Genomic DNA, 13,349 nt, shown 5'->3' with positions numbered 1-13,349 from the left:
GCAACGAGTCTTCACAGCTATGAGCTTCTCTCTGGACTCACCTCGCTGACTTCTTTGGGTGATTTAAATTCTGGTTACTGCTCTGTCCTCAACAAACAGGACAACCCTCCCTTGCAACACAGTGTGACAATTTCGTGTGAGCCGTACGGATGACTTACATGGCTTTTTTCCCCCAAGTCATAGACCTCTTTTCCTTGAATTTTTAAAAATAATATGTTTGAAGCAAGTGACTAACGATTTCAGACAGAAGATATTTAAGAAAAAAATAATAAGAAGCAGAATATTGGGATCCCTGGGTGGCGCAGCGGTTTGGCGCCTGCCTTTGGCCCAGGGCGCGATCCTGGAGACCCGGGATCGAATCCCACGTCGGGCTCCCGGTGCATGGAGCCTGCTTCTCCTCCCTCTGCCTGTGTCTCTGCCTCTCTCTCTCTCTCTGTGACTATCATAAATAAAATAAAATAAAATTCTTTAAAAAAAAAAAGAAGCAGAATATTTCGTGCACCGTAAGCACATTTCCATTTTCCCCGTGTGGCCATCCATGTCCTATTTCCTGGCGAGCTTTGCTGGCAGCTGCATTTCCAGATGCCTCCCCCCACTGCTGTACTTACGGCCATGTACGGTTTGCATCCTGCATCAATAGTTTTAGCGACAGAGTCTACAAGGTAGCCACTGATTCCAAAATCGCACATCTTTACTTGGCCCAGAGCGTTGATCAGCACGTTGGAAGGCTTGACATCTGAAAGCAAGAACAAGCAGAAAAGCCCATGGTCCCAGGCTGCTCTGAAGATTCATGTGTCCACCACCAGGGGGCATGACATCTCCACGTCCCCACTGGTCTTCCTTTCCCTCTGGGGCCCAACAAGAAACTAATGGCCCTCCCTGACTCAACACTTTTGTGCATCTTACTGCTTCCAACTGGACTTTCTATTTCGTGTTTTGTCCTCCTTGTAGGATTGTGAATCCATCCGTAGAAAGGGCTGTTTCCTCTATAATCCTCATTGCCCCCATATGTGTAGGACAAACTAAAAATTATACCAAATCAAATGCCCTGTTCCTTGTATGCAAAACGAGTAAATCCTAGAAATCTGCTGCATTGACCCTATAATAAATAATACTGCATTGTACACTTTAAATTTGCCATGAGGGGAGAACTCTTAAGTGTTCTGATGACAAGAACAAAAAAATTTTTTTAAAGCCCAGTTCCTCATAACTTATTGCACAGTAAGGGTAGGAGTAAATAGACCACAGAATTGTAAGGCAGGTTGCAATGTAACCATACATCCAATCTGATCAAAACAACCAGTTTTGATGGAAGCATCTGCAAGAAGTGTGTCCGAGGTTACATAAATGTAACTCCTCAGGAATTCAGATATTCCAGATCACAAAGCATACCCCCAAACAGATAATCATTGCTATCTTTAGATGACGGACTTAGAAATTACAGTTAACTTTTTTTTTTCCCTCGTGGCACTTTTCACAAAGGACACGTAATCAGCACAGTAAGTTATTCTAAAAACACTAGAAATTATCCTTTATAATGTTTTCCTTTAAAGTGAATGGTGGATATGCAAATTTTATTTTATACCTTATGTATATATATATCTTTTAATACAAATGAAATACTTCCTCATCTTGAAATAAATCTTTAAAAGCTAAGTTTCGCATTTGTGGGTAATCCACACTCTTTTTCCCACATGGATTCTTTCCCACTTTCTTCTCCTCTTCCTCTTCCTTCCTATTTTTTTCCAATTTCTAATAATAATGATTAATGATAATAATAACAGCAATAATAGTAATAACCAGCACTCTGTGTAAGGCATTTTACATCACTTTCAGGCTCAGAGAGCATAAGAATTATCAAATCTCGCTATCCTACTAGCTATCCATATTTTACCCTAATTTTTCTTCAGACTTGGTTGAGCATGTGTCTTCTAAGACGTTTTCTTTTACTATAATCACCCAGTACTAATCATTTCCTTGTTTTATATTCTATCTAAACTACTTCCATATTTGGTACTTTCCTATGTGTAATGTGGTTTATTTTTTCCGTGTGTTTGTCGTACATTTGTCTTATTTCCCTATCAAAAATCCCTTTGTGGAATTTTAATAAGAATGTTTTCTTTTCAGATACCTCTCAAGGCATCTATTATAGTGATGCATAAATGGTGGGAAAATGAGCATAAGTGATAAATGGATGGATGAAAGATGGAAGAATGGATGTACGGATAATTGGATGGATGGATGGATGCATGGATGGATGGATGAAAAGATGACAGGCCAACAGGAAGGAAAAAAGAGGAAGTAGAGGAAGAAGAGATAAATCTATCAATTTTTTCATTTTATCCTGCCTCCTGCTATCTGAAATAGCTATACTTTATACTAGAACTTTTCATACTCTATGGTATACAAAAATTACCTGGGGATCTTGTTAATAATGGAGACTCAGGTGGTCTGGGGAACCATGCATGATTCCACTTTTCTAAGAAGTTCCCAAGTGATAGTCTATACTACATGCATTTTTTATCCTATCTTCTAAAATAATTCTCAATGGGGTAACCCCAGAGGTGTGCATGGTAACAGGTGGTTTGTATTCAATTTAGGTGTAATAAAAACCCCATGTCTTCTTAACATCCTCAGACAAGATAACTAGCCGCTACTTATTGGCTATTCCTCTGAGAAGGAAAACCCCTCAGTTTTACTGCTTAACTCAATTTCACCTCCACCCATTGGGGGAAGAAAAATCTGGGTAAAAGAAATGGATTTCATAGAAGGAACAGCCAAAGCAACTCCATGTATGCTTACCTCGATGAATGACAGAGAGTTTACTGTGTAAGTGTTCTAACGCTTTTACAATCTGCAAGAGAAACACAAGATAGATTTTTCTCCATCACTGTAAAGAAACTGAATAAGTATACCCAGGTTTATTATCCCATCACCAGGTGAAGTATTTTCTCAGACATTGGTGGCCCTAACCCAAGAAAATACACAAGAAGCTACACTCTTGGAACTCCACCCACCAGAGAGGACCAGATCTTACAGTAGAAAGCATGTCTCGGTCATCTATCCAGGGTCTCATTTGGTCTCCAGCATTTTTTTCTCTCCACCTTTATGAGCCTCAATGGCTATTAAGGGAGTAATCTCTCTTTCCATTTCATTTTCTTATGCTTCTCTCTATGCCCTTTTAGCCCTAAGAAGATTTGAAAATCTACAAATGAAAACCAAAGTAAACTAATATAGACACCAGTAATATGGTCAATAGCAGATGAAGGCAGCGCTTAGAGGCATTTTAACTGAGAGTTTACCAAACCAAGTCAGTAGTAGAATCTTCTACATGGTGCCCAGAAAAAAAAGAAAAAAAAAAAAAGCATTCATTGACACGTCCAGGGACGCATTCACACATTCAACAGACATGTAGAGGAGGGAAGCTCTGGTCCAACTTGTGTTTCCTCACAGCAGGGAATCAGAGACACACAAGGTCTAGAAGTCTCATATTCTCCTTGTGGTAGGGTCCGTGATGTACTCACAGAAACTGCTATTTTCCCTAAGATGTCCTCTGGAATTGTTTGGCCTTTATCAATCACTTGTTTGTAGAACTTATCTAGCGACGTATCCATGAGCTCCATGCAGATCCAAACATCACCCTGGAGACCGATTGGTTCAGAGATTGTTAGAGAGGGTAGAAAAGGAAAAGAAAAGGAAACAGTTAATACCTGTCGGGAAGAACTGTTTCTTACTTAAGTTTTTGGCAGAAATGTACAATTTCCCTTCAAGACCTCAAATAAATTCACAAACAAGCAAGTGTGTTCCCAAAGAGCCAACTAGCAGGCAGCCAAGCAGAACTTGCACGTGATCACCTACTTACTCCTTGTTAAAGAGTAGGATCTGAATACTAACACTCACTCCAGCTATGGAATGAAGAAGTTACGAGAATAAAAGGCACAGTATAGGGAATAGTCAATGGTACTAATAACCGAATTATATGGTGACAGATGGTCGCTACATTTGGGGTGAGCATCTATAACGTATAGAGAAGTTGAATCCCTATGTTGTACAACTGCAACTAATGGGACATTGAGTGTCAACTCAAAGTTTTAAAAAAACTTTTTTTAAATAAATAAAGGCATCTCTACTGATAGTCACAAACAATAGATTCCCAGAAATCCAGGCTTTTGGGGATTAGGTCTACAGGCCTACTCTATCCTTCCACACAGAACGCTGGCAATAGTTCATCAAAAAGCTGGTTGAGGGCAGCCCCAGTGGCGCAGCGGTTAGGCACCGCCTGCAGCCTGGGGTGTGATCCTTGGGACCCGGGATCGAGTCCCACATCGGGCTCCCTGCATGGAGCCTGCTTCTTCCTCTGCCTGTGTCTCTGCCTCTCTCTCTGTGTGTCTATGAATAAATAAATAAAATCTTTAAGAAGAAAAAAAATTAAAAACCTACTTTAAAAAAAAAAAAGCTGGTTGAAGCATCATAATCCATATCACGGTGAAGTAAAAGCAAAGGTAAAGCAAGAAGATAAATGTAAGCCCGTGTGGTCCATAAACAAAGTAAATGAAGTTTATCATTTGGCCAAAAGACCACAATATTTCAGGTTTTAAGAAATCTATCTAAATTAGCCTATAGACCGCTGCTATAGATAACTATGCCAAAATAAACAAACCAGAACAGAAAGGAGAAAGAGAGGCTCAGTGTCTTTAAAAGGGCTAATGCTGTCATCTCAAGCCAACTTTGCGGCGGGCCATGTCACCATCGCCCAAACAGAGATGTCTCTATAGAAGACACATCAAACGAGAAAGAGTGCCAGGACTGTGTATTGTGTTCATGTGATTAGAGAGGCTTCTTTTTAATTGCTTGTTCTCTTCAGATGGTGAATGGAAGGATCACCTACCTCCCGGAAGAGTGCGCCATAAAAGGTGACCGTAAAAAGACAGTCCACTGTCCTCATGGAAATATCCAAATCCATCAGTAGCCTTTTCTGCTCCTGGCTATTTACTGTGGCCCGGATCCGCTGAATGGGAACGCATGGAAAAATGTATGGTTACTGCTCTGAGGATGAGTCAGTTAATAAGGCAGGGACCTGAAAGATTAAGGAGTCCCATCCCGAAAATACTTACAAGACTCACAGCCCAATTTCGAGCAAAGACCTTTCAAGTATTTATGCTAGTGATTAGCTATTTGTAACAAACGAGAAATAAGACTTTCAGTGGATTTCCTGAAAGATCTCTGGCAAGAAACAAACTGATAATATATTTTGGACAGTGTGTGAATGTTGGCGAATGTATTTCCTTCCAAGTCACAAAAGCAGACTGCTTTATTGTGTTATGTCTGTTCAGTACAGAGACCACAGTATTCGTGACTTTGTGGCTGACGCAGGATCCCACAGAAAAATCCAAAAGCCCCTCTTTGGGGAGAGATAAGAATATTTGGGCTAAGTAGCAACTGTAAAAGAATTGACAGAGCTGGGTGCCCGGGTGGCTCAGTGCTTGAGCATCTGCCTTCGGCTCAGGTTGTGATCCTGGGGTCCTGGGATTGAGCCCCGCATCGGGCTCCCCGCATGGAGCCTGCTTGTCCTTCTACCTATGTCTCTGCCTCCCTCTCTCTGTGTCTCTCATGAATAAATAAAGAATAAATAAATATATAAAATTTTTTAAAAGTTAAAAAAAAAAGGAATTGACAAAGCTATCAAAAATGGATGGAATCAGGTAGAAGTGAAGAAATTGTTCATTCCTATCCCAGGGCTTCTGAGAGAAGACACACCTGTCACTCCAGTAAGTGTAGCCTTAAAGAAACATGGTTCTGTCATTAACTGACAGTAAAGATATAACATCACAAGGCTTTCATATTTTTTGCCCAATGAGCAAAAAGTCTACAGAAGAACACATTGCAGAATCTTCAAGGTAAGGGAAAGATATCTCCATCCTCCAAAACCAAAGGGGTCCAAGTCATCTGACGGTTCGAGCGCATTCCTAACAATGGCTCAAATCCATGAACTCATGTAGAGACACTGGATCCCCAAAGCCCCTTGAGCATCTATTCAAGAAATATGCAATGATTCTAAATTCCTTTTTATAGCTCAAAAATTATGCAAACTCATTCAAGATGCATTTTGCCCCCCTTTTTCCCACAAAGGGGCATAAATTTCCTCCCTCCATTCTGATTTCCTGGTTTTCAAGGACCATTCTTTAAAAGGAACAGAATACAGAATAAAAGAGACTTTTGAGACATAACAACCAAAGGCAATATGTGAACTTTTTATTTGGATCCTGATTTCCACCACCAATAGGCAAAAAAAAAAAAAAAAAAAAAAAAGAAAAGAAAGAAAAAAAAAGATTTTGATGATCATAATAATCTCAATTTGGAGCTGGTATTCCATGACATGAATGAAGTATTGATAATATTCTTTTAACTGTGATGGCATGGTGGTTACATAACAAAATTAAAAGGAGGGGGTGGGATTTATCAGTTAAAAAAAAAAAAAAAACCAAACCAGTAAATGCAACTCACACCAAGGAAGCATCTTCCACATGTTTGGAGGGAATATTGTTCCCTCCCAATAATCTTTGTTTTACCCCCACTGAAGATTGTTTGGCTTCTACGAATAGAACTGAGATGGATGAACGGATACACCACAGACAGAAAATGTTTGGGGAGCGTCAACTCTACCTTCACCGCCATGATCTGCCCGCTGGGCACGTGTCGCATCTTCTCCACCACCCCGTACGCACCTCGCCCCAGTTCCATTATAGGCTCCAGGTCATCTGCCTTCACCTCAAAGTTCTGCAGGAGAGAAAAGTAACAATGCAATAGTAAAGAAAAAATAAAGGACAACGATTACCTCATCCTTCCTCTGGCTTCTCCCAACGTTCTAAGGGTTATTTCTGGCCTAGAGGCTTTATCCGAGCAGCCGCTGAACAGGGGAAGCACCAGGGCATGTGCAGACTTGCACAGTATGCCACCTGCTTGTCACCAGCAGCACAGAGATCAGGTCTCAACTCAGCCTCCAACCTGCTTGGTTTGACCTATCTACACTGTGGCTCCTTTGCCCTCCTGCCCCCTTCCTCATGCATTTAATCCATTTGCGGACTGATGGCCAACTAGATCCACCCTTGGACTTGGAGGAGCACTCCCCAGAGCGAATCATCTACTCCCCTCAAATACCTTCCATCAGAACCACACTAGCCTGATTTCAGTAAGGCACTCAAAGCAGCAAAAGTGCCACATACCACTTCTGCTTAAATTCAAACTTTTTGGCCCATCCCCTGACGGCATGGTATGGAAAATATATTTTTCAACGGCCAGTCGGAAAGCATGCATGAGAAATGGTCAAGATGTTAACTGGCAAACGTGGTTCTTCTTACCTGATTTCCGATAGAAATGCAAGCTTTAGAGTCTAAGTCTCGAGGTGGCCTACGAAAATAAAAGGGGGGGGAGAAAAACATGAGGTATATTTAGTCAAATATGCCATTCCCAAATCACATACGACAGGAGGGATTTTTTTCCTTAGGAAGTTCATCAGTAAAACAAAGTAGTACAAAAGTGTTAATAGTGTGGGATTTGGAATAAACTATATCTGGGTTTAAATGACTTAATCTCTGTGGTGGCTCAATCGGTTGAGCACCCGGCTCTTGATTTTGGCTCAGGTCATGATCTCGAGATTGTGGGATCGAGACCCACATTGGGCGTTGTGCACAGTGGGGAGTCTGCTTAAGATTCTCTCCGTCTCCCTCTGTCCCTCCCCCTCCTCCCTCCGCATGCTCTCATGCTCTCTCTCTCTCTAAAATAAATATTTTTAAAAAATAAAATAAATGACAATCTCTTTGAGCTTCTATTCTTTACCATGAGGTTATTAGCATATCCTGAGATATTCCAAGTAAAATGCTTAGCAGAATGGCTGGCATAGAGTAAATGTCCAATAAATACGAGTGAGGTGTATGTGATTATATAAATACTTATACTCTTCTTCTAAGCCCCAAACTTCTTCTTTCATCCAAGAACACCAATGTGCCCAACTATTCCACCACATTTTTCCACAATGATTTTTAAAAAACAATAATTAGCACATGGTTAACTCACAAAATTCATAAACCATAATAATTCCAAGTCTATCTAGTCCCCATGTTTATAGATGGAAAAAAGGTCCAGAGAGGTGAAGTGACCTTGCCCAAGGTCACAACTAACCCAGGTCTCCCAGTTCGCAGATCAGAATACTTCCTCTTCTATCAGGCTACCTGATGCAGTTGTGAAATTTCTTCCGTATGTAGCACACACACTATCCAGGGGCCATCTCAGCAGCCAGAGCTTGGCTGATTTTGTCTCCAGAGAGAAAGCATACAGTGCCCTCATGTATATTTATTTCTACCACCCAGTTTGGTATCAATCCATTTAAGAGAAAGATGTTTGGCTTTGGCCATGCAACTAGCTAGAAGCTCCAAAATGCGCTTTCTTAAAATAAATGCACCCAAAGTATCACAACAAAAAGATGAAAGAATCCTAGGGCTGCTAGAGTCCAGGGTGACCAAAGAGACCCAGGTCTTCTTAAGGAGACATTCCATTCCAGAATAGTCTCTAGAAAAATACAAGGAAAAATGGAAGGAAGGGAAGATGATAGGAAGGGACAAAGGAATCCTAGCCCATAACAATTTTTCCCAGTCCTAATGTGTTATAATTCCGCCCCTTCTGCTGAAACTAACTCAATAAAACAGTAAGGAAAAGGGACACCTGGGTGGCTCAGAGGTTGAGCGGCTGCCTTTGGCTCGGGCTGTGACCCAGGGATCTGGGATCAAGTCCCGCATCAGGCTCTTGCAGAGAGCCCGCTTCTTCCTCTGCCTGTGCTTCTGCCTCTCTCTCTGTGTCTCTCAAGAATAAACAAATCTTTTTTAAAAATAATCTTTAAATAAAACAATAAGGAAACAATGGGAATGTAAACACAGATATGAACATAAAGTTTTAATGGCAAGCCCTCTCTCACCTCAAAATCCCTCTGAAATGCACTAAAATTAAGTTTTCTATACTAACTTAAAACCAGGGACTGGGTGGGAGAGAATCAGAGGAACACACACACACACACACACACACACACACACACACACTAGGGATGTTTTTATAGATCTTGTGTTTATAAGCAGGGAGGTTTTCTTCAGAAATACTTTCCAGAGGATTCAATTTCTAAAAATCTGATCGCTCATTCTTAAAATTTCCAAAGTGATTTTTCTTTCATCATCAATGATTTGTACTAATTGCAATGGAACTCTGAAATAAAGACGAGTATTACTTGAAACATGTGACAATCATAAACAATGAAAACTCTTCTGCAGTTGTTCAGCACCCTTCCTTTTAAAAAGCATGAAGCAACAGAAAGGTCACTATTACTTTGGGCTACCTCTGCTTTCTTGCCATCCAAGGAGGGCACAGGGGAAGACCTCTTCTACCTCTGGTATTCCAGGATTCATGCAGGGCTTTGCAAATTACAGCCTGTGGCTCTGCTAAGAATGATTTTTTTTCAAGTTTACAAAGTTGTAGGAAGGGGTGCCTGGGTGGCTCAGTGGTTGGGCATCTGCCTTTGGCTCAGGTCATGATCCCGGGGTCCTGGGATCGAGTCCCACATCAGGCTCCTTGCAGGGAGCCTGCTTCTCCCTCTGCCTATGTCTCTGCCTCTCTGTGTGTGTCTCTCACGAACAAATAAATAAAATCTTTAAGGGACGCTTGGGTGGCCCAGTGGTTGAGCATCTGCATCGGCTCAGGGTGTGATCCCGAGTCCAGGGATCGAATCCTGCATCGAGCTCCCTATGAAGAGCCTGCTTCTCCCTATGTCTATGTCTCTGCGTCTCTCTGTGTATCTCTCATGGATAAATAAATAAATAAAATCTTAAAAAAAAAGTTGTAGAAAAACAAACTACAAAGAATATCCGACAGAGGCCACTGTGGCCCAGGTAGCCTGGAACATTTACTAGCTAGCTGGCCTTTGAAAAAAAAAAAAAAAGTTTGTTGAACTCCAGTATTGTACTAACCCTGCATTATGCCTCTACCGAATAGGAGGGGGTCATGACATCTTCCAGAATGAGAAAAGCACAGAGATTTGCTAAAACCATCTAGCCCACCCGGCCTGAAAATAAAACTCATGCCACTTGAATCTCAGTCTTGACCTAAAGAGAAAGGGACATATGGTGAACTGGGTGCAATGCTTTACCTAAATCTCATTTAATTCTTTAAACACACACACACACACACACACACACACACACACACAGAGTCCTACGAGCAGCATTACTCCCGTGGTCCAGATGAGAAACTATTTGGCTCAGAGTTTAACTAACTTGCTCCCAAGTGGTAAAGCCATGGTTTCAGTCCAAGTCTGATGGAATCCAAGGAACCTACTCCCAACACCAAGGCCCCCTCTAATGAAAATGATCAATCCGCCCAAGCCTGAGGCCTTTGGACTCATCAGGTCAGCCAAAAGCACCAAATGATGGAGCCAAGGCTGATGGCTCATATTAGACTAGTTGACACTGTGTTCTGTCCAGGGCTGGGCATATTAGCTTGCCTGGGGCACTGAGTCTCTGCAGGAGGTTCACTGTGGGTGTACGTTCTCTGTTGCTTATTCAATATTTTAGTCCTCTGGGGAAAGAAACAAGCTTATTACAAAATTCCTTCCCCGGAAGGTCAAAGATACTCCAAAGGTCACCTAGTATTAGCCTTTTTTTTTTTTTTTTTTTGAGAGAGAGTACACATGCATACAGGAGCAGGAAGAGGGGGAAGAGGGAGAGAGAGAATCTTAAGCAAGCTCCACGCTCAGCATGGAGCCTGACACAGGGCTCCATCTCACAACCCTGAGATCATGACCTGAGCCAAAAACCAAGAGTTGGACACTTAACCAACTGAGTCACCCAGGTACCCCTAGTATTTATTGGCTTTTATGAACAATAGGCTTTGTTTGGCTTATTATAATAATTATTTATTTGTAATTCTAAGTAATAAATAATCAGTTTACTGGTTATTAGGACAACTATTGTTCATCTGTTTGACAATATTTACTAAGCATCTACTTAAGCCAGAGACTGTGCCATAGCCTTTGTACAAAATATCTTCTTTAATTTTCATAACTCTACCTTAATGTGAAGAGCTGACAACAACAAAAAAGACTAAATAATTTAAAGTCCTTCAAAGACGTGGTGACATTAGAACCCAGAGCCTCACAATGATGTCTTCTCGACTATAGAAGTAAAAGATCCTGCCTCTTGTTTTGCTAGCCACAGACTATTTGACCACACTCTCTACCAGTCTGACATGTGGCTCAGAACATATACTTGAAAGACAGAGAGCCCTGACTTTGTATGCCAGCTCTTCCACTTAATTATAATAATTATTAATAATTACTAAGTGGATTAGTAATAATAATAGCAGTGACTTGGAGCAACCTTCTTTGAGAAGTTATAATGGAACTAGGCTAAGCATTTAATAGGGTTATGATACCCACTCCTCACACCAACCACATCACTATTTACTCCCATTGTTCAGAAGGAGAAACTAAGGCTTAGTAGGGGTAGGGAGCTTGCCAAAGGTATTCAGCTAGTGAAGTTTAGATCCCAAATGTGAACCTAAGCATTCTAGCTTGAGCCTGAACTCTTACCCATGAAGTGATGCCCAACTGTTCTGAGCACCTGACCTTGTACAGATCTGTTTTCTCACTTATGAAGTAAAAGTAACAGTAACTGCCTCCTGAGCTTCTTGGGAGGGTTAACTGGAATAATACTCACTAGCACAGAATCAATTCAGAATTAGCTGTTGCCAATCAAGTATGGGGACAGCTCAGAAACCTGAGCCAAAAACACATTGGCATCAGTTACTCAAAGAAAGAGCTCAAGCAGAGGGACCACACACACGAAACTAGGAAGAATGGAGCTCTGTCCCAGGATATTTATTTTTGTGTAGTACGGCAGAAGAAGGCAGGGTATAAATGGTAAGAGTCACCAAGCCAACCCTAAAATATCGCCAAGAAAAACACAAAATGTGGAAGCTACTTCTTTAGGACTACAAATATAAGAATCGGTATTAAAATACAACTACTAATAATAAGGCTCTCCATGAGCTAAAGTGGTCTAGTCTATAATAATAAAGCGATGCTCTTAGCTTTACACAGTGAAAAAGAAAATCATATTCAAAGTTTATTCTAACACATGAGGGAAAGACAACACAGAAACTATGTTTATCATTGCGTAGGTTTTTATTCATTTGTTTATACCAAGGAAGGATTTATTGTGGCTTTCATAAAATTCACAAAATACAGAAAATCAATATAAGTTAGAAGAAAATGAGGACTAAAAATTTAAAGGGAAGGAATGTAAGACAACTGGAAGGGTGACATAAGAAAGTATCCAAAAAACGGGCACCAGGGTGGCTCCATCAGTTAAGCGTGTGACTCTCGATTTCAGCGCAGGTTTTCATCTCAGAGCCCTGAGTCAAGCTCCATGCACTCAGTGGGGAGTCTGCTTGAGTTTCTCTGTCCCTCTCCTTCTGTCCCTCCCCCTCTCGCACACATGCTCTCTAAATAAATAAATAAAATCCTTTTTAAAAAATCAATAATATTCGTAAACCTCAGTAAGACTGATACAAACTACAAGAGAGAAGGCACAGATTACCAATCTCAGGAAAAACTGGGATATCACATGTCCTGCAGCCATTCAAAGAATAATTAGGAAATACTAGAAGCTATGTTACTCTTATAGATTCAACAACTTAGGAGAAATGGACCAGTTTCCTGAAAACCTACAACCACCCAAACTTGAAAAAACAGATCATCTGTAGAGTCCTACAACCATTACAGAAATTGATTTTGTATTTTAAAAGCTCCAGGAAAAAAGAAATATATTGGCTCATTTTGTTTCACTGGAGAATTTTAGCAAACATTTTTAAAAAAGAATTAATACAGATTTTATGTGTCTACCAGGAAAAAAAAAAACACAGAAGAAACTCTTAACAATTCATTTTATGAGGCCAAATTACCTTAATGTCAAAACCAGAAAATAATAACACAATGAAAAAAAAAAAAGAACTCCAAACAACCCACTACAGATGAACATCTCTCATGCATTTAGATGCAAAAATCCTCAACAAAATTTCAACAGATTGAATCCAATGACATATAAAAAAAAATGTACCACAACCAAGTGAGATTTATTTTGGGTATGCAAAGCTAGTTTAATATTTAAAAATCAATCATAATGCAATCCATATAAACAGTACAAAGAAGAAAAATCTATGATTGTGTCAAGTGATGCACAAAGAAGCACTTAACAAAAATTCAACACACATTAACAATAAAAACCCTCAATACCCCATGACTAGAGAGGAAC

The 13,349-nt window shown here is 40.5% G+C and overlaps 1 protein-coding gene across 3 annotated transcripts in view; it reads right to left on the bottom strand.

The window, feature by feature from the left end:
* MAP2K6 (mitogen-activated protein kinase kinase 6) overlaps positions 1-13,349 on the bottom strand; it is a 121,634-nt gene that overhangs the window by 26,634 nt on the left and 81,651 nt on the right. For all 3 annotated transcript variants that reach the window (XM_041725501.1, XM_041725502.1, XM_041725503.1), the window contains exons 3-8: positions 7,359-7,407; positions 6,664-6,777; positions 4,889-5,008; positions 3,525-3,641; positions 2,803-2,854; positions 609-736 (exon numbers count right to left, since the gene is read on the bottom strand). In XM_041725501.1, the coding sequence (XP_041581435.1) occupies positions 609-736; positions 2,803-2,854; positions 3,525-3,641; positions 4,889-5,008; positions 6,664-6,777; positions 7,359-7,407 (580 nt within the window). The remainder of the gene's footprint in view (positions 1-608; positions 737-2,802; positions 2,855-3,524; positions 3,642-4,888; positions 5,009-6,663; positions 6,778-7,358; positions 7,408-13,349) is intronic.

Source organism: Vulpes lagopus, chromosome 12 (genome assembly GCF_018345385.1).
Source record: "Vulpes lagopus strain Blue_001 chromosome 12, ASM1834538v1, whole genome shotgun sequence".
Taxonomy (NCBI): domain Eukaryota; kingdom Metazoa; phylum Chordata; class Mammalia; order Carnivora; family Canidae; genus Vulpes; species Vulpes lagopus.
The sequence above is the reverse complement of the archived record's forward strand: the minus strand, read 5'-3'. Positions and strand labels throughout refer to the sequence as shown.